General features: G+C 45.1%; 1 protein-coding gene across 2 annotated transcripts in view; it reads right to left on the bottom strand.

Moving 5' to 3' along the window:
• Positions 1–22,681, bottom strand: part of PAX7 (paired box 7) — a 122,870-nt gene that overhangs the window by 52,796 nt on the left and 47,393 nt on the right. For both annotated transcript variants that reach the window (XM_066606348.1, XM_066606349.1), the window contains exon 5: positions 20–219. In XM_066606348.1, coding sequence (XP_066462445.1) covers positions 20–219 — 200 coding nt within the window. The remainder of the gene's footprint in view (positions 1–19; positions 220–22,681) is intronic.

Below are 22,681 nucleotides of genomic sequence, written 5' to 3'. Positions count from 1 at the left end.
AATGACCCAGCATACACACCTGCACCCTGGCTTCAGTCAGCTTGGTCCTCTGCGCTAGTTCTTCCCTGGTGTAAATATCTGGATAATGTGTCCTCTCAAAGGCCTTCTCCAACTCTTCTAGTTGCTCAGCGGTGAAGGTTGTACGACTGCGGCGCTGCTTTCGCTTCAGAGGCAGATCTGGTTCTGACTCCACATCTGACCCATCGTCCAGACGATTCCCTGAGAGAACAACACAGGTTATTACCTTGGCTCCATGGCCACAGTGTTTTAGGGGTCACTAAACAGCTTACTATTATTTTTTGGTCTTAAATGTACAATTACTTTGCACCATGCACCCCCTGCTTACTATCAACATTCATTAGTTACATAGAGGTGCAAACAAGTTTTTCCCTGATCATATCTGGCTTTGATACACAACAAGTCAAGCACCTATGGGGAAAGGACATCTTTCAAGGCAGGTTTCTGATGTCTGAATGTGAACAATGTTCCAGCCATCAGGGATCTTCAATATAGGGTGAGGAATTATAACACAAAGTATCTTACAAAGTTGTTTGTTTGTTTTTCTATTTTCGTACAAGTAGAAAACTTCTTTAGTTGAAGAAATGTAACAATACATCTGCTTCCCACTAAGTAGTTACAGAGTAGTGTTATGGCTTTGTGTGCTGTCTAGTCAGCTATAGGTCATGTGAATTAGCGCTAATTCACCCATCAGTTTTTTAACATGGTTGCTCAAGTTGCGGGGTAAAAAAACACAACTTGCACTGTTTTGGTCCGATTTGTGGATGAGACTTGCCCATTCAAGTCAACGAGCAAGCAAAAAAAAAGGACAGCATAGGGCCACCTCTCGTGTGATGTCCGTATGCTAAGGAAGCAAAATCTGTAACAGTGTCCCTAACTATAACGCTTCTATTGTACTGGTCTGCTTATGTGTGGAAGGGTCATTCACACGGGTGGATTTATTTCACATTCCGCACTCAGATTCTGCACCAAAATCGTATGCTTCTAAATTGTGATGAGAAATTGAAATGGCTCAAATCAGCCTGAAATTCTGCTTCAAAATCCGTAATTAAACTTGTGTGTTTTGTTACGAAATTCGCAGCAGCGGAATAAGCTGCAGATTTGAGTGCAGAATGCTGAATAATTTTGCCTCGTTTGAAAGCACCCTAAAGGCTTATCCACACGAGCGTATATGGGCTACCGTTTTCATGGCCAGCCGATATACACTACTGACTGAGCTGTATTCCCCTTCCCTCCCCCTCGCCGCCTCTCTGCCTCTCTCCTCCCCTCTGGCTGTTTGCAATGGAAGGGGGCGGGGTGAGGGAGTAGCTAAGCTCCGCCCCTCCCATTGCTGGCTATGGACAAGGGGCAGGGAGGGGGCGGGAACTTAGCTGCAAACAGGTGGAGGGGAGGAGAGAGACAGAGAGTCAGCGAGGGGGAGACAGCTCAGATGGTAGCGTATATCGGCCCATGTACGCTCCTGTGAATAAGCCCTAACACGCAGGCAGGATGCAGTCGTATCTTCCCCACATATTAGGCCGCCATGCGAAGCCGGAAATGCTGTGGAATTTCTGCCGCAGGAATTGTAGCATTTACAGTATAAGCTATGTGGAGGAGATTTTAGAAATCTTGCAGAAAATTTCCACAACGAATCCGCAGCATTTTTGAAAAACACTGTGAATTCTAGATCCGCAGCACGCCTACTTGTGTTACGGATTTATACTGCAGGATTCAATACAAGAGTTAAATTCAGCAGCAGATCTGCTACAAAAACTGCAGCCAAATCTGCACCATTTATGATGATTTGGTCACTGCAGTTTTTCATCTTAATTACTGCGGGTTTTCTGTTGTGAAAAGCCCGCAGCATTTACGATGTATGTGAAGGTAACCTTATAGTTATACCCCAGCCTGGTCCTGGTGGTTAGGAGTTGCATCAGGATTCAGGTTTATTTGGCAAAATCCCATGGATTCAGGTGAGTGAGATCTTACTATGAATCCCCATAATTACAAGACTAAAAATGAATCCCAAATCCCTATTTAAAAACCAAAAAAGAAGTACGCACTGGGTGTTCACATCTCGCTGGACCGAGCGCCCTCTGGCTGTGAGTGAGAGTCAATGTAACTCGGCGCACATCTCAAGGTATAAATTAGTTTTGAACTAAAGATATTGGAGAACTCGCTTAAAGCCTTTCATCCTCATTACTTCATAATGATGCAATTAACAGCCTTCAGCTCCGAACCATTAATGTTCGCGGCTCTGAGCAGCGTCTACGTATCCGGATAATCTCTGGAAATGTGCCCACCTTGTCTATATATTTGCTGCTCAGTAATTTCACATAATCCTCTTAGCGGGGAAGGCAACAGAATGAGTGGGGATGTGACCTTATCGTTCTCAGGTTAGCTGACTTTTAATGAAAATGTATGAGTCCACTGGAATGTGATGGGCAAATCCGCAGTCTACTCCGAGTTTAGGACTCAGAATAATAGCCACAGACATCAAATGTGCAGAAATTACTGAAAACCTGATTTTTTTTTTTTGTAGCTTTTAAGGTTACTTTTTTTTTTCCTGGGAAATGAAAAGTTTTCCAAAACCTTTATGGTGGAAACTTTCTGGGGGTATTTATCATGAATATGGTAGACAGAAGGCTGCAATCCACACTTAATCTCTCATGACCTCTGCTTCACTTTGTAAGAGAAGAAACACAAATATCAAGATTCCCAGCTGCTCTTTTCTTTGCAGTTATGACAGGTCCAATGGGGGCAGTAAGAGCCTTTGGGTGGAGCGATGCCACTAAACATCCAAATCCAGGGCACGGAGACCCCAAACTTGCAAACAGCTGGGAACATATTGCATGTTCTACCATCAACTTACTGCCTAATGAATGGAATATATCTCAAGTGAGACACTGGTGCGCATAAATTCATAAAAGTCCTGCAACCCTTGTATCATAAATGAATGCAGAATGTGAGGTACACCGCAACAAGCCGGCACCCCTCCCCCCGGACTTTATTACAGTTTAATGTAGCTTAGGATCCATAGCGTGCAGCAATAGAAGGAAAATGAAGCCAGTAATAGTTTATATGCGTTTTAATCAAGTAATTCGGCCAAAGCAGAATGACACTCTGGGTCGGTGTAGTGCCCTTGAATACCAAACAGACTAGGGAGCAGAGTTCGGAAAATGAAAAAGTGATTTACAGCTCAGCTGGAGTCCAAGAAGCTGCAGAGCTATATTGGGGGGGGGGGGGGGGGGTCTGGAGGCTAGGTTTATTTCTTATTTTTAACCAAAGCTAAACCAGCCAACTGTGACACAAGACACATCGAAGTCGTAGATTTCAGACCTAACGCTGCCTTTCTGTCCATTTTCGAACTCTCCCCCCTCAGCAATTCTATGAAGAGGCTCTCCAGCCCCTGTCAAGAGTGAAATCTGGTTTTATATTGATTTCAATGGGGATTTTCAGTTGATAGCGCTGAATCTGATATTCTGGGACAGAAAAGCTTGTTTGAACTGTGATCTGATCAACTAATGAGGTTGGTGAATATCACTAAAGATTCCTAATGGAGTTTGCAGCTTTACTTCTAGAAGTCCAATTAGAATTTCATTTCTTAGCACAGGAATCCGATTATTCGTAGAGACGACTTTTTGAGGCACTTTAACTATTATAAACCTAAAGCCTCAAGAATTACATTTAATTGAAGCACATAAAATACAGTTTGATCCAGTATCAAAAGGATTCTTTCAAACAGTGAGGCTGGGGTCCCAACTATCCAGCTTTCTGGCTTTGTAGTGAAGCACCGGAGGGAAGCTGATGCCGTAGCTTTCTATAGGCGCCTACATGGCGTCCACTGCAGCAGATACCTTCCTGCATTGCATGCAGCATTTTCCTGCCCAACTATGGACTGGTGCTCAGACTACACCAAAATGACATCCGTTCTGCCCGATTCAGGCATGAAACAACTAGCTGGATACAATACTACATTGTATAGGGACCCAGCCTGACAGGGTTGCCCAGAGGTATATAATATATATTGGTATACTGCATTGTTAATTAATAAGACCGAAGTAGGGATTCTTAGTATCGCATGGGTTGTTCAACCACATGACCGCTGCAGCCAATAAAAGCCCCGTAATGGGATGTCATAAATGGCGTCCTATAAACCTGCCAGGGCTTCTACATCACCGGTATACTGGACATCATTGGGCTAGAAGACCTGCTTCGGCGTCACAGTAAGTACATGTATGACATGTACTTTAGGGTAGGGGGCACATTATTTAAAAAAAAAAAAAACACAGACAACCCCTTTAACGATTTGGCCATTGCATATATTCTAAAACTATGGTGTGGCACAGAGTGTAAGCTCTTGCCTATGACCTGAAGGTTGCAAGTTCAATCCCTGCATGATTCAGGTAGCCAGTGCAAGGTTGACTCAGCCTCCTCATTTTTCCTTCCGAGGTCAGTAAAATGAGAACCCAGCTTGGTGGGGGGTAATAAATAATAATTACCTGAAAGCGCTGCGGAATAAGATTTTTATTTATAACTACATTTCCGGGTGGTGGCAGCTGATGGCAAGCACTTCCTGTCCTCCAGTACATTCACATATACCTGCTAATTAATATCTTTGCATTTTCCACCTGCTGTTCCCAGCTGCAAGGATCAGCATGTGACTTAAAGTCTTAGAGGGACGTGTGACATTTAACCTACCCGTCAGCTCTCTTTCCCACATTTTACAGTCAGGATGTACATGTGCTAGAGTTAGAAGGCTCAACTTAAATATTGTATACATTGAACAGGCATGTAAGTCACGAGGAGGTTAATGAGTACGGCTGGTTTCCATATATCAGTTGTATCCGGCCAGTGGTTTTATGGCGGAGCTGGATACAACTGATGTCAGGCATCCATAGCATGCAATGTTATTTCTGATGAGCCCAATGCCATGAAATATCCCATGCAGACTATGCCACCAGTTCTGGTATCAGTTCCCCTGCCGGAGGACCAGACATATGGGGACGCACTGCAGCCTTACATGTTTCTTCACAACTTGGATTGTGGCACATGCAGTCAAAAAAAAAAATAAATTGCATCTAGAGCTATACGTAGTATCAATGTGACACATAGCCGAGCAAAGACACTTCTTATACATTGTTTCAAATGATCGACGTATCTGGAGCGAAGTGACTGTTTGTGGAAACGGTCGCACACATTTTTAAGATGGGACTTTTACATTTTGGGTGCATTTATTTAGGGCATCGTTTAGTGGTCTTCCATGAGCCAACATTGTTCTAATGCCTAGGACCGGCTTAAGAGTTTCTTTTCTGCCTAAGATAAGGAATGAATTGTAAGGGAGAGTGAAGGCACTGAATGACAGGAACTTTGGGGGGAGCTGGGCATCTTTAGGCTTTTCTGAAGCATGTCCAACGCTGTGAGATGTCTTTTATTGTCTCACCTTGCATGAAACTCTGAGCAGTTTTGTGGCCGATCTTTGAGGGGCGGCTAAGGCTGCACCTTAGGGGGGCATTACACGCTGAATGTCCCAGTGACAGCCCTGAACAGTCCAATGTGATATCAATAAACCCAGACGTGTGAACAGTGCCTTGCTGCTGCTGGGGAAGGTGCACTCTGCATATTAAAACCTCTGGGGGGAATGGGAGCAGGAGGGGGCCGCTGAGATGGGGCGATGGACAAATGATCACTTTAGGAGCCTCCGCACTTGTTGTGTTTTCACCCTCTTATTGCTGTGATGTGTGGACACTAATGAGTCATCTCAAACCCTAGGGGGTGCAATGCGGATGCAAGAAGGACAGGAAAGTGAGGGGGCAAAGTGCAGAATTAGGCTAAGTCTACGTTGTTAGCCATGCACTCTGGGAACAACTCATCTGGGTCATCTCTTACATTTCTGAACGGCTCCTTTAACCCCTTAAGGATACAGCCGTCTTTCGTTTTTTCATTTTTGTTTTCTCCTCCCCACTTTCAATATTTCAGAACTTTTTTACATTTTTCCATTGACATATCTGTATGAGTTCTTGCTTTTTGCAGGACAATTATATTTTTCAGTGGTGCGATTTAATTTACCATAAAATATACTAAAAAACTCTAAAGGGGGTGAAATTGAAAAGAAAACACAATTGCGCCATTTTGGAGGGGTCTTGTTTTTAGAGCATGCATTGTGCGCCAAAAAGTGAAATGCTAGCTATTCTGTATGTCGGTATGTTTCCAACCACACCAAATTTATGCACTTTTATTTTGTACTAGTTTAAAAAAATTTTTTTTTTTTATTACTCTGTCGCCATTTTCTGACTGCCATAACTTTTTTTATTTTTCCATTGATGGGTCTGTGTGATGCTTATTTTTTGTAGGACAACTTGCAGTTTCTATTGCCACCATTTTGAGATGCATAAGACTTTTTGGTCACGTTTTATTAATTTTTTTTCTTGGGACAAGTGTATATTTTGTATTTTTTTTCTGACTACAGGTCTGCATGGGATAAATAATATATCATTTGTATAGACTGGACGTTTGTGGATGTGGCAATACAAAATATGTCTTTTATATTAAAATGGGAAAAGAGTTTTTTTAATCTATTGTTCTTTTTATTTTTTGTAATAATTACAAAAAATACTTTATAGAATTTATTTTTTTTCTTGTTTTTTAGTTTCCGTAGGGGGACCTAAACTTGCAATCATTAGATCACGTATACAATACACTGCAATACTTAAGCATATTTTATTTTTCTAGACATTCTATAAGGGTTGTACCAGAGGCATAGCTTAATAGGCAGAAATACATAGTAGCCCCGATGGCCTTTATAAAGCCCCAGGCTGCCATCATGTAGAAATGGCTCCTAAGCAATCTCATTGCGGGTGAGCTGTTCTGGTGACAGAAGGTGTTCCCTCCCTCTGTTGGGACCTTTAAATGCTGCTGTCAGAATTGAAGGTAGCATCTAAATGGTTAACTGAAGTAATCAAAGTTATCTCCGATTCTGGCAGCTGCAGCCTAATATCGGTTATCAAAGATATCGACCAGGTATGCCGCAGGTTCAGCTCCCGAGCCCGCCCCATGGAAACCTTGCACACATCTGATGTACATGTATGTCAGATATTACTAAGGGGTTAATATAATTAGACATAACTCATTTGTTTTTGCAAACCAAAGATATCAAAAAACTATAGGATGGATGTAGATAAATAAAAGGGGGCACATTTATTACTGGTGTCTCACCAGAATTCTGGCGTAAGTTACATCTTTTGACACAAATGAATTTAGACAAATTTACTATTGATTTCTGCCAAAAATAACAAATGTTCTGCCTCTCATTCCCCTTTTCAAAAATGTATACAAAGGGGGCGGGGTTTGAATCAAGTAAAGTTTTTAGACAGATGTAAGAATTCCAACTTTTTAAAAAGTCGCAGAATTTAGGAAACTGGTAAAAATCTCACTCCAGTAGCGGGGATGGGTTACCAAAAAGAGACTCCATGTCTCTAGGCGTATTTAAAGATGCAACAAATGTATCCACATTGTGCAGCACTTGTTGAATTTATCACATTTTAAAGTGGAGAAGGGAAAAAAAGCTACCAGGAAAGGGGCATCAAAATTACCCTGATGAGAAATTTCCCATCCAGTTTTTAAAAACTTCCAAACTGTCATTTGCTTTGTTTTTAAGCCTTTACATGAATTGTTTAAAGGTGTTTTTACAGGGGCCGATAATCGGAATCCCCGGTCCAGCGAGAATCTGGCATGCACCGACTGAACGATGAACGAGAAATTGTTAACTTCTCGTTCGTCACTTATTTTCTGCATGCAGAAAACGGAATGATGTGAACAAGCAGATGGTTCACTTATGAACAACTGATTGCTTACTGGGAATGGAGGCGGGTGGGCTGGAACGCTATTCAGATAGCGATAACCGCTCCTGTGTAAAGGCATAGGAACGCTGGGACATATTGCACCCAACAGATCATCCCGTGTAAAAGCACCTTCACTCCTTTAGAGTAAAGACTGGCAGATGAGACAAGAAGATTTTTTCTGAAGTGATGGCCGCCACGGCCTCCTGCACAGAATTCACTCCCTCCTCCTGTAATTTTAGGGAGGAATTTATAAAATGAGGTGGAATGATGCAGGAATCAGAGCCCCAAGTTATTGGCCTCCTGCAGGGGTTAATGGCCGGCCTCAGGAGTGTTGGCCAGGCCTTTAATATTTGTGGCCAACTACTGACCTCTCTATCTGTACACGTAAACATCAGAGCTGCCGCTGACCATTATGTGCTCCGCCTGTTCACTTGCTGCAGCCGGCGCAGAGTTAAGATATTAGATTTGGCAATCAGAAATATACACTGATTTCTTCTTGAACAATGCACCTTTAAGAAGCGCTATGGGGTAGTAAGCACTTGCCTTGAAAACCTCCACCCATCAGTGTGAACATCTTGTGTGACACATAATGGTTTAAAATGTAATAATTTTAGGGATATGATGCACACTGGGGGTTTGTCATGTTTTGCCCTGAAGTATGGCAAAAACTAAAATGATACGGTAATGTGTTATAATCCCTACAGCACAAATGTGTGCAGGAGCTGCAGAAGGACCTGCACAGATAAGGTCACATGACTGTGTGCAGGAGCTGCTGAAGGACCTGCACAGATAAGGTCACATGACTGTGTGCAGGAGCTGCTGAAGGACCTGCACAGATATGGTCACATGACTGTGTGCAGGAGCTGCTAAAGGACCTGCACAGATAAGGTCACATGACTGTGTGCAGGAGCTGCTGAAGGACCTGCACAGATATGGTCACATGACTGTGTGCAGGAGCTGCTAAAGGACCTGCACAGATAAGGTCACATGACTGTGTGCAGGAGCTGCTAAAGGATCTGCACAGATAAGGTCACATGACTGTGTGCAGGAGCTGCTGAAGGACCTGCACAGATAACCTTACATGATAATACGTGCAGGTCCTGTTACTGGAGAAGGACCTACACAGTTAAGGTTACATGACTGTATGTGCAGGTGCTCTTGCTGTAGAAGTACCTGTGTAAATAAAGTCACATGGCTATGTGGCTTATTACCATATCTTGAAGTCAGAAAGTGGAGCAGCAAGGTTCCACAAAGAAAGAGAGATGTAAGTTTTTAGGGTTTGTATTTGTTTAAGATTCCTGGTCTGCAGTGATTTTTCGAGTCTATTTATTCTGAAGTCAGTAGTTTGGGGTCTTTTCTGAATTATGTAACAGGGTCAGTTTTTAAGTGTGGCCCTTGACTCACTTATGGGGCCATGCTGAGAAATAACTATAGTGGACAATAGCTATGAACTTACAGAGGTTATTTGGGACTTTTCCTACTGATCAAATAGGTCATACCTGTCCGCCGCTCTGAATCCCTGTCGATCAGCTGATCCCCAGGCCCGTTCTCAGTGTGGACAGTGCTGGAAGTAGATAGTGATGACCATGTTGCAGCAGTCAGGGTTGGTATTGCATTGAATTCAATGAGAACTGTGCCATATTTACAAATTGTGGAGCTGCAATGTTGTCAATGCTATCTGTTTCCAGCGCTGTCCACATCGACAACAGACGTGGGGATCAACTGATCAATAGGTGTGCTAAGCGGCAGGCTCCTGACGATCAACTAGTAATGACCTACCCTAAAAATAGGTCATCATTAGGAATAGTCCCAGCGAACCTCCTTTAGAATACTTAAAGGGGTTGTCCCGCGCCGAAACGGGTTTTGTTTTTTTTCAATAGGCCCCCCGTTCGGCGCGAGACAAACCCGATGCAGGGGTTAAAAAAAAAACGGATAGTACTTACCCGAATCCCCGCGCTGCGGCGACTTCTTACTTACCTTGCCTTACTTACCTTACTTACGTGGCCGCCGGGATCTTCACCCACGGTGGACCGCAGGTCTTCTCCCATGGTGCACCGTGGGCTCTGTGCGTTCCATTGCCGATTCCAGCCTCCTGATTGGCTGGAATCGGCACACGTGACGGGGCGGAGCTACGAGGAGCAGCTCTCCGGCACGAGCGGCCCCATTCAGAAGGGAGAAGACCGGACTGCGCAAGCGCGTCTAATCGGGAGATTAGACGCTGAAATTAGACGGCACCATGGAGACGGGGACACCAGCAACGGAGCAGGTAAGTGAATAACTTCTGTATGGCTCATAATTAATGCACAATGTACATTACAAAGCGCATTAATATGGCCATACAGAAGTGTATAACCCCACTTGCTTTCGCGGGACAACCCCTTTAAGTCCACTGGAGGTGCAAAGTGTAGCCGTGACAATCACAATGGCAGAAGCTTGTTGGTTACAAAGTCTATACAAGGCACCAAGCTTGTATATTTTAGACTGCTGCACTCGTCTGTAAAGAGAACACACCAATGCTGGCTAAAATACTGAGGAAGAGGGGCTCAGCAGCCTCGAAACACGTCTAGCACTATATGCTGAATTAATTCTTAATAAAAACAGAGGCGTCGATCTTAAAAACACGTCTCGTGCCTCTGAGTAAAAAGGGATTGTGCCTACGATCAGATTTGTTTTTTAACATTTATTCCATGTACTTGCACGTCCCCCTTGGAAGGTGTGACGCTTCGTGGACCGCCTGCACCTCTCAGACGCGTCAAGAATCGATCAATCTCACTTTCCTATATAGAATAAGGGAGGAGAAAAACAAAACTAAATTCTCAAACCAAAACATCAGTATAGAGATTTGCTCCTTCTTTTTTCCTCTCATCTTTCATTAGCTACTTGTATATCTTAGAAGGGACTTAAAGGGGTTGTCCCGCGGCAGCAAGTGGGGCTATACACTTCTGTATGGCCATATTAATGCACTTTGTAATATACATCGTGCATTAAATATGAGCCATACAGAAGTTATTCACTTACCTGCTCCGTTGCTGGCGTCCCCGTCTCCATGGTGCCGTCTAATTCTGATGTCTTCTGGCGTTTTTAGACGCGCTTGCGCAGTCCGGTCTTCTGGCTGGTGAATGGGGCCGCTCGTGCCGGAGAGCTGGTCACCGCGTCGTCATCGTAGCTCCGCCCCGTCACGTGTGCCGATTCCAGCCAATCAGGAGGCTGGAATCGGCAATGGAACGCAAGGAAGGAGAAGAAAATCCACGGTGCACCATGGGAGAAGACCCGCGGTGCACCGTGGGAGAAGACGAGCGGCGCCATCTTTAAAAGAAGAAGCTGCAGAACGCTGATGCAGGTAAGCGCAATGCCATTTTTAAAAACTAACCTATGCTTTCTTTTTAACAGGGCAGAATGCGGGGGTAAGTGAAAACATTTTTTTTTCGCTTTCGCCGTGGGACAACCCCTTTAAGGGCCCTTTTATGCTAATTATTATCGTTCATCATTTGGATCAAGCATGTATAAAAAAATCAAACCATCATTGCCTGTGTAACCAGGCAGAGGCTCATCTATGAACAGCTGCCAGTTTACTGTGAATGGAGGCGGGCGGACAGGAATGATCCCCGGAGGCTCCGCCTCCATTCACTGAATGATGGTCATTCCTGTGAAAAAGCATAGGAGAGATTATCGCTGGGACTTCTACGCCCGACTGTCATCCCATGTAAAGGGCCCTAATTTAACGGTTGCAAATTACAATAAGTAGTCTCTCACTGACGGCACACAGCTTTATGGTTGCTGTCTCTTTGCAGGGCCCTTAGCTTATTGGTTACAGTCTTTCAATTAACCTCTTCACTACCAGCGACACTATAATTTTGCACTAATTCGGTAGCTAAGGCGGGAGCTGCAATTTGCCTTATCTGTCTGTGGTTGGATGGGAGGTGCATGCCAAACAAGCGCACACCTCCCTGCAAACTATTTTTAGGTGAGCAACTTGTGAACAAATCCTCACTCGTCACCCGGTTGGTGGCCGTGTTTACACTGAACAATTGTCGCTTACTGCCGCTCTATCAAGCGACTATTTGGACATTATCTCATGATGAAATAACACGTCATCACTGAAAAACCTGCATTTGTACCTCATTTATAATGCTGGTCTTGCCGGCACCGTAGATAGTGGAAAACAAATATCGAGATTACTACGACGCTAACAATAATGCTATCCAAAGATGCGGAATCTGATATTAAGTAGCTTGCAAGCAAACATTTGTGAAGAGCTCGGTGTATCACACAGCAATAGCGAAGATAATTGCGAACGCTCCCTTGCCTTCATGATATCATAGACACCGTCCGCCTCTTCTGGCCCACCGCCTCCTACTGAGGACTTTGGCCACTGAGCCCTCCGACCAAACCGCTCTCACTGGAAGATGGTGGAGAAAATGGGACAAATTTCTGATTTGTAACACTCCGGGAACGTGTTTATTGTCATTGTTTAAGTGCAAATGTATAAATACAGCAATGCGAAGATTCCAGTCCGCAGCCGATGAAAAGCAGAAAATAAGAAATTTTCTGGCGGTAAGTGGCGTAGGCTAATGGCGATTTTTGAGGCATTGGACCATGGAAGTTACTTAGCACATTGATTACTGTGAAACTGGGCAAGAGGCTTATTTCTTAATTACTGTTACACATTGTGTCAAGCTAACACTCCCAGGCACTCTCCCAGCCGCGGAGATAGCCAAGATGTTAGAAAAGACAGCCTGGCTCTGTGTGCAAAATGGACCCATCATGGCCGACGAAAAGAATGCCAAAACCGCAGGGATTGTAGCTACCGGCAATCTTGGGTCACATATTACTTGGGTTAACGCTTTCTGGCATCGCTACCTGAAGACGCAGCATAACAACATGTTACAGATATGTATGTGGAGCAATGCACAATTTAGTGATGAAATCCCACAGACCGCTCCGATTCTTTCTGGTTGAAAACTCCCCATTTCCTGACAAGTTTGCAAGGAAAGAACTTTATAGAAAAAGCTAAGGGGCAAAATGCAGATCTGCAATGGAAAATTCCTGGTTTTAATAGAAGCGGTTCATTTTCCATAAGTAGTAACCTGAAGATTTGGAGTGCAGGGGTGCTGCTCCCCATGATCGCCCCACTACTCCCAGGCAGCTGGCTGCTGGCCCAGAATCATGTTATAAGTGCGGAAGAACATTGCAAGGGGAGAGGGTCTGATGCCCGGGAGAGGACCTGACCAGCTCCAGCGAATTGGGGAAGGAACTAGAATTGGGGTTGTAGAAATTGCAAACAAATGGTCGCTATTCTTGTTTCTGACGGCTTCCATCCTCCAAACAAACATCATGTCAGGGGTAAAAATTAATATATCAGTCTTGTTATTTGTATATCGCCAACTTATTCCGCAGCGCTTTCAGGTCATTTATTTATTTCCCCCACCAAGCTGGGTCCTCATTTTACTGACCTCAGATGGATGGAAGGCTGAGTCAACCTTGATCCGGCTACCTGAACCACGCAGGGATTGAACTTGCAACCTTCAGGTCATGAGCGAGAGCTTAGGACTGCATTTCTGCTGCCTTAGCACTCTGCATCACACGGGTCAAAGTTTTTACTACTCTCAGTGGTCCATTAAATTTACACCACTTCACCCTCCTGTATCAAAAAGCAATTAATTGATGCGCCTGAATTTTTCCCTAATTAGGGGGGTTTTCACACATAACATTTTTTTAGAAAACTTTGTGGGCATCTTTTGATGTTAGGCCACATTTACACCAGTTTTCGGCTGGCGTCACTTAGATGTACGCGTATTTGAGCGCAAATGAGCGCAGCATCTTTGCGGAACGCACAATGTTTTTTTATGCGCACATAAGCGTATTTTACTATACTTTTTCGGCGCGCAAAAGCATTTCTGCTGGAGGCTCTGATGTCGCTGTAAATGTAGCCTTAGCTGGAAGGCAGCAGGGAAGGTTTAATAGTGCTCCAAAAAGTGCATTTTTTCCTATCACTTTTTGGGCGGCTTTTTTTTTCACACATTAGAAAAAAACGCATGTATCAGTTTAATAAAAAAACTGGCCCTTCTTTCCATGTATTTTTTTTTTGTTACTCATGGATTCCTTGCTGAAATTCGTGTCAGAATCCACATCCCTTTCTCATCCCATTGGATTTAGTAGGAATCTGCGCTATAATTCAGATAACTATTTTTTCAACATGTGGATTGTGAAATACACGCCAAGGAAAAAAAGAATGGACATAGATAGAAACCACATCTGGCGGCCACACATGGATTCGCCCCATAGATCTATGATCGTATTTGCATGCAAATGCGCAGCAGAATTCCAAGGCTGAGCCCCAGATTTGTGTTGTGGATTATGTGGCAGAGCTTTGCGATGTGGATCTGTCACTTTAAATCCCATGCGAATCTGTTCTTACAATGAAAGCATGCTATGGAAAAAGTGTTTGAAGAAGCCCTAAATGTGTGCAGATATGCATCAAAATGTGTGTTACCGTCTGTTTATATAACATAGGGATTTTGGTGAGGATTTCACTTTGAAGAGGTGAAATCCATCCTGAGGATCTGCAGCATTAATTGACAAGCTAAGGATTTAAAGTGGAAACCATAAATCACTTTTGGCTATGGATCTTCTGCGGCGTCGGATACGAGTTCTTATTAAATCCGCATTAATGGACTATAAAATGCTGCGTATTTTTCAGTATTTCAGCACCATGTGACCGGACCTCGGCCAGGTTCACACAGGGTGGATTTGCTGTGCAGAAAATCTGCAGTGTTTTTGTGGGTCCGATCTGCTTTAGGCCTTATTCAGACAACCATATATACGCAGCTAAAAAAATATCGCCCTAAAATCGCGGCCATCGGGAGCGTTGGATTCCAAAGTATTCATTCAGATGAGTGATTTTTGGGTGCGTAAAAAAAAAATCGCGCCGGGAAAAATAGCACATCGGTGACCGGCCGCTATTATTGCGGATTTTATGCACCATATCAAAAGATAAATGAATTCGCACAGAATTATACGCATGCAACATTTGTACGTGCAACACGCAGTGAATAGAACCTGTTGATTTCAATGGTTTTGTTCACATAAGCAAATGTCGTTCACGCAAATAAATACACAGCATGCGCTACTTTCCTGCACTAATTAAACTAATGACTTAATTGCCCATTGCAATCAATGGCAAAATAGTAGCACGCTTTTTTGCGTGCACAAATGCACACGATTTACGCACATAAAAAGTACAATTAAACTTGCAAATACTCAATGCCCATTACATAAATGCACTTTCACCCATTTGACACCGGCCTCGGGGCTGATTTTTTTTCCCCAGCCTGTGGACGAAATTTAAAAATCACTTTCACATTGCTACTAATGTAAATACTGTGGATTGTCTGCCCTGTGTGGCTGTGGCCTCGGGGTGCAGTCACACATAGCGGATATGCTGTGGATTGTCTGCCCCGTGTGGTTGTGGCCTCGGAGTGCAGTCACACATAGCGGATACGCTGTGGATTATTCACGGTGTAAAGAATCTGCAGCTGATCCTCAAAAATCAATGTCAAAATTTGCACCACTTTGTATGGATTTTGCAGATTTCACTCCTTCAATTAAAATGGTAAAATCTACTGCTGATCTGCAACAAAATGTGTATCCCATCCGTCCCAAATGGTGCAGAAAATCCACAGCGAATCCACCTTGCATTTGTATACCGCAACATAAACGTCCTTTAATCCAGCCAGTGGAGCATGATGGGTGCCGGATTATATATTGGGTCAGAAGCAATCTCCTGTCTCCTTAAGGAGAACACCCAAAAAGTGTGTGGAGACACCTAGGGGGTGAGTGGGTAAAGGCCGGCATAGTCTCTCAACGAGGAGAACACTCAGAAGGCATGTGGGAACACCTAAAAGATGAGTAAGGAGACTTAAAAGGCCATGCACGCTCCTCTGGGAAATCTATGCAAATAAGAAGGATGGAAAAATACCTCTACAGCGCCACCTATTGGATGGCAGCATTCCTTCAAATCAAAGTGACTCCTAGCAAATCTTAACAATGATTGGGAATATGAAATCAAACCAGATAACCGTGCACAGACAGAGTGTTTCGGGGTGATTGCGCCCTTCGGTGTGCAGTAGGCTTCTGGCTTGGTCTGTGAGGGGCCTATGATGTGGATCAGAAGCAGTGTCGTGTCTCCTTAAGGAGAGCACCCTAAAAATGTGTGGAGACACCTAAGGGGTGAGTGGATAAGGGGATGGCATAGTCTCTTCTCAAGGAGAGCACCCAGCAAGGGTGTGGGGACACCTAGAAGGTGAGTGAGGAGACTTATAAGGCCATGCATGCTCATTTGCATGGATTATATACTGTTTGGATTAGAACCCAATAACCTCTTGCTGCAGAATACGGGACCGCTCTGACTTGTAAAGGGTCTTCTCTATTTAGTCTTCTGGTTCCGATCTTGTGAAATCCAGATTATCATGAGGTTCTGCGCTGGAACATCCTGTATACTATGCAGGTCTGTCATATCTGCCTAGCTCAGTCCGTAGATACATGGTCAGCTAGACTCGGGCTGTGCATGAAATTCTGTCTTCAGAAAGATTATCCATCAATAAAGCGCCAAGATTGCTTAATGTGGGCAGAAATCTTGTTATTTCACTGCTAAGAATACAATACGACATGAAATGCTTTACATCATTTGTAAAATTCGCCTTGTCATTTAAAGCATGCTCCATATCTTTGTAATTCCACTTTCATTAGCTGCAGCGTCTCACATCACAAATCCAGGTCAATACACAATCTATATTCCCACAGAGAAACAAGCCGATGAATTACCGTCCGCGCGCCGCCACGTGACCGCCTGAAATACATAGAGAATTGTAACACAATCTCTGCAATCCTCCCATCAGTTCCGCACCGTCACCTTCTGGAAGTCGTATTCTATAGGGATGCGGGCTATATGCACCGCATACAGGCAAGAGGCATGTTCAGCTACAGCGTGCAGCAGCGCTGCGGAATATGCGGTCCTGGAATTACGTACCAAAATTCGCACAACTAACCGGGTATTTTGATACGAAATTGCCAACAGAATTTTGCCAATTTCTTCAGCGGGATGGCATATTCTTCAACGCTCTTGTGGAATATTCCATCCCATGTGACAGCATCTAAGGGTGGTTCCCCAGGAAAGGGGAATCCCCATGGCAGAATGGCTCCATCTCTGGACGGCCTGAACAGCGCCAGACAGACCCCATTTACTATAATGGGGTTTGCCAGCTTTCTGCCCAGCTGCCTGGCTTTTGGAAGGAAGAAAAAGCACCTTTTCTTCAAGTATTTTGAGTTGGATCTGTGATGGAACCTCCGGCCGGAGATTCCAACACAGATAAGGCACCACCCCAATGCAAAATCTGTAACAGGACTGGCCTCCTCATATGGGGAAGAGAGACTTTATGAGGTCTCCCTAGAGCTCCGCTGCAGGGGAATCCCTCCATCTGCACTGGTGGGGAATCCCTCCATCTCCCCTGCAGGGGAAACCCTCTATCCACGCTGCTGGGGAATCCCTTCATCACTCTTGGCCGGCCGGCTTGCATGGTCTCCCATAGGAGCAAAAATAGGTCAGTACTAGAAATGAGCGAGTATACTCGCTAAAGGCAATTGCTCGAGCGAGCATTGCCTTTAGCGAGTACCTGCCCGCTCGAGAATGTAGGTTCAGGTGCCGGCGGCGGGCAGGGAGCTGCGGGGGAGAGCGGGGAGGAACGGAGGGGAGATCTCTGTCTTCCTCTCACCCCCCTGCTCCCTCCTGCTGACTGCCGCTACTCACCACTCCCCCACTCCGGCAGCTGAACCTTCAGTCTCGAGCGGGCAGGTACTCGCTAAGGACAATGCTCGCTCGAGCAATTGCCTTTAGCGAGTATACTCGCTCATCTCTAGTCAGTACTTATATTTTCGCACAGCAGGGAATTTCTGTCACTCATGTCCTATCTTTGGTCGTGCGTTTTGGGGGGGGGTTTTCCGCAGCTAAACTTCCTTCATCTGGATGTTTCCGTAGGAAACCATTGGTTCTAATAATTGTTTTTTTTGCGCATGAAAGTTAGCTGCACAAGCTCTCTCGTGTGAATGAGCCCCAAGGCCAGTGACAGACTAGCGTACACCGGGCGCATTTATGCATCTGTAAGAGGATGAGCATCCTGGCCTGACTGCAGGTCGTTCACATGGTGCATATTTGGCGTGCGCAATTCGGTCGTGCAAAAAAATATGCGGCATGCTTTATTTTCCTGGGCTTTTGCGTAGATATGTTTGTAAAAAAGCTTGCAGCATGCTCTATTTCACCGCGTACCACGCACAAACAGCGCTATTCTTCTCTACGAGTAGCGTGTGCAACGCTGTCCATGTACAACACCGCTATGAGACAGAGTGGGGTATTTTAAAAAAGAAACAAGCCCCATTGCACATATAGTGTGGGTGAGATCCGCTGCCATTATCACCGCCATACACTGCGACAGCCGGCTCATCGCACGCTCCCACGCTGCTACGTTTTACGCATACAGCTGTGTGAATGGGGCCTCAGGGTGTTCTCACACAGAAATGCTGCAGAGTTCAGGAAGTCTCATCCGCACCATGAGGGAGGGGCCGCTCTGTAAATTGCCCTCCGCTGCGGATTCTATTTACGGATTTAAACTCTTCATATAATTGGGTGAAATCATCATCAAAATCTGCGTAAAATCAGCTTCTTACATATCCAATTTGATGCGACTTTCCTGAAGGTTTTGACACGGATCTACAAGAAAATCCACTGAATGTGAACGTATCCTGAGAACAACGTGCGCTTCAGGCGACGCAAATATGATCTGCATCAAACGCCACATGTAACCGCACGGATTCTGGTGGAGATTTCACCCTACCCTTAAGGGCTCCTTAACACGGCGTATTTGTTTTTGCGTGCGACTCAGCGCAACATATTTGCACTATGAACGAGTCTTTTGTGTGCACATCAGCGTATTTGACTGCACTTTTTGCGCTTGCAGGGCGCGTTCAGGGTTAAATTTAGCCTAATTGTTCTTTTTCTCATGGAGTTTCACGGCGTATGGCGCATCCTGTTGCATATTGCGAGCGCATTCGTGCACCCCGCCACCACCATAGTAAAGAAAAGCAGCTGCGCATGCAAATATGCAATGCCCGATGCGCAATAACGCAACACAAGTGCGCGTGCAAATAAGCATACACTTGTGTGAATCCAGCCTCAGGCAACCTACACACGGGCGAGCGCAATATCGGGCCAAGAAACTCCTACCGATATCGCGCTTGTAAACGCGTGATTTACCGGCAAATATGAAGCTATTTTCCAGCAATGTGTGGAATTCCGATCCTCGCGCTCGATAGAGAATGGAAACCTCCCATCGCACGGCTGCAAGGCATTAGAGGTCCCATTGAAATCAGAGGGCGATGCGTTCTGAGGAAGACGAAAAAATGACATGCCACGATTCACTCCTGGATTTTACTCCATTCAAAAGAATGGGGTGCATCTCGCAATATGCAAATCTCTCGCGAGTTTCACGGTCGTCTGAAAGCGGCCTGAGTCTGGTCACATCAACGGACTTAAGATTTTTCAGTTTTTTTATTCTATTTTTTTTTTCACATTGGAATGTGATATTAACCGAGGGAATGATTTCATGTCCGCTGATGACACGGGCGGCGCTCGGCCCTGACTGATGAGTAAGTAAGTAGTCAGACTCCGGTCGGCGCAAGATCAGATGGTTCTAGCAATCTGTAACAGACGGCATCTCCCTCCTGCATTATGTACTAGAAGCACGGGGCGATCCCCGCCAACTGCCCCGGGCTGACATTCTTGTTGTCTCATAGATATTACATGTGCTCAGAGGGTCTCTGAAGCCCCCGCCACTATGTAAGGTCAGGCTGGTAGATAGCCTCCTGCAGCCTCTGGAGAATCATTCAGTCAATAATGGAAGAGCTGATGGACGCAGTAATGCGGAGCGCTGCTGCCGAGTACAGAAACACAAGGGCATCCCGTATACAGACAAGTATATACAGCGCCGAGAAAAGTCTCCTCGCAATTAAGGCTGATTTAGACACAACGATTATCGCTCGAAATTCGCTCAAAAGCCGTCGTTTGAGCGATAATCGTTGCGTCTGTCATGCAGTTTTCGTTAAGATTCGCTCATCGTTATCTTTCAGTCCGCTTACATCCATCGCTCACTTTTATCGTTCTAACGAATTTCGAGCGATAATCTGTGTGTCTAAATGGGGCTTCATACGATTACCCAAAATCTCCAGAGCTGCTTATCATTCAACATAAGAAACCCACAGTCGCACGTATCGGCTGCGTTCACACGGGGGCCGCGGTCGGTTGCAGTAAAACTATACCCACATAGTTAAGCTGCATACAAGAAACATAAAACATGCAGTTATTGGGTGGATTTGACACTTTTGCAGTTACCAAAAATGCACATTTTTTCCAATGTGAATTTGACGCAATTTTTATAGCAACCAATCGCCAAGTGGGAATGCAAACATTAAGTATTGCATGACAGCTCAGCGGTCGTCACTGCTACCTGCAGCGCTGGTTTCACCAGGAACACCATCTTCAGGGCTCTTTCCCACGAGCACATATATACGGCGACAGCGTTTTTACGTTTTCATGCCCGCTCCGTATAAGCGCCTGAATGGCGTTTTTCCATGATCACAGCCAGCGTTTTCTCATTCATTTACATGACCACAAGCATAGTTTTTAGTGGAAAAATACGCTGCACCCCGGAAAACCCTCGCTCAGCCCAAATCCTCAGGATGCCTTCCAATGCCTATATAGAGGCACCTGTAAGCCTTTCGCAGTGTTGGATGCTGCAAAAATGCCTCCCCCTCCCTTCTCTTGCCCTGCTCCCATAGGAGTCTATAGGACCCGCCGGGGTATATTGGCCAAAACATAGTTCCAGAACTGTTTTGGCTGAGCGTATATACGCCAACCACGTATATGTTCTATTTTTCACGCTGCCGGTGTTTTTTATGCGCCGTATATTCTCCCGTGTGAACGGCTGCATTGGAAACTAATGCTTCACATGGGTGCGTATATGTATATGCGCTCGTGGGAATAAAGCCCCAGGGTGCATTTACACTCTTTACGTGGCGGGTTTGGTGCAGATTCACAGCAGACTTTATTCATTCATTGAAGGGGTGAAATCTGTTGCGGATCCCTGGCAAAACGCTCACCTAATGGTACACATATTGATGCGGATGTTTCCACTGCTTAACATTGGCCCCAACCGGCCCCCAGTGACTGCAGCATCATGGGGTTTGTATAATCCCCCTGATTACTTCTCTCATCCTAAATACATGAATGGCCTCTTTATTAGAGACCTCTGCCTTTCATGATTGGAACTCTCCTGAGCCGTGACCCCGGAGTGCAGCATAAAATCACAAGACAGTTTCAGTGTGAATCCACATTAGATGGGAAAATCCAGCGATCGGAGCGACTTCCAACGAGGCCAGTCATCGGTGCTGGACTAGCCGGGGCCGGGAGTTCACTATCAGCCTTATGGGGATTGCTCATAGAATGGTATGGAGAGTATGCCAAAAATGGCGTGATCAAGGAAACATCCAGCGAAAGGGGATCCTGTGGGCAGAAACAACTCATCACTGGAAGGGGTCAGAGGAGGATGTCAGGAATCGGTTTGACCATTAGGCTACACTGTCAGGAGCAGAGAATACAACGCTAGGGATCCAACTTACATGTCTGAATGCACAACTCGCCGTTCCATAACACGGATGGGCTATAACAGCAGATAACAATTGCTAAGAGAAACAGAAAGGTGAATCTCCAGGAGGTAAATGAGCACAAAACTTGTATAATTGAAAAGCGGAGAAACATCTCCTGGTCAGATGCATCCAGATTTTTGTTGCCCCGTGCTGATGGGGGGTGAGAATTTGGCACAAGCAGCATGAACCGATGACCCCTTCCTGTCAGAACATTTCAGCACTACTATCTAAACTGCAGCAACTACAAGAAGCTTCCTGTCCGCAGGGGCCGATATTCCTGCAGAATGGTTTCATCACCAAGTGGAATCTACGCCACGACGAACTGCTGCGGTTCTGAAAGTCGAAGGAGACCTATGCTGCTAGATGGGGGTCTCTTAGAGTTTGTTTACACGTAGCAGAATTCTGCAACATTTACGTTACGAGTTAACAAACCCCAATGAAGAGACTATCGGTGGGCATTCTGATTGGATTAATGGACTTCCTGTAGGATTGGGAGATTAGATTGGAAGCTCCTGGGGACAGAGGCTGATATGAGGCTTTACGCTCTGTGTACAGCGCTACAGAGTCTGTGGGTGCTATATACACAGAAAATAAATACAAGTAACAGGAAACTTCCGAGATGATAATTCTACTCTTGTGTGAATTTGCACTTTACGGACATGAGGCACCGCCGCCGGCATGTAACCGTGTGAGGATATGTTCTCAGCCAGTACTTTATACTTCCTCAATAACCGCCGCCCGGATTATTCCCAGCGCAGATACCGCGCACGTGTTCTTTTATAAAAGCCAATAAAGTGCAGCTCCAGCTTTACGAGGCGAGCGCTTATATTACACTAAGAAACACGACCCACTGGGAGGCTTCAGGGAGCCCCTCGGCTGTGTGACTTGTGCCCCTCGGAGGGCAGACGTGGCCTCATTAAGTCTCGTTAGGTCAAGTGATCTACAAGTGATTTGTTGTAAGTGTAAAACCAGGAGCTGGACGAGGATAAGCATCAGGGTGGGAGGCAGATCCGAGGGGCAAGTAGTTGTCAGATGTCCACCCAACTGTGTAAAGTTGTCGGAGGGATTCTTACTAGACATTTGTCATTCTG

This window comes from Eleutherodactylus coqui, chromosome 6 (assembly GCF_035609145.1).
Source record: "Eleutherodactylus coqui strain aEleCoq1 chromosome 6, aEleCoq1.hap1, whole genome shotgun sequence".
NCBI lineage: Eukaryota > Metazoa > Chordata > Amphibia > Anura > Eleutherodactylidae > Eleutherodactylus > Eleutherodactylus coqui.
The sequence above is the reverse complement of the archived record's forward strand: the minus strand, read 5'-3'. Positions and strand labels throughout refer to the sequence as shown.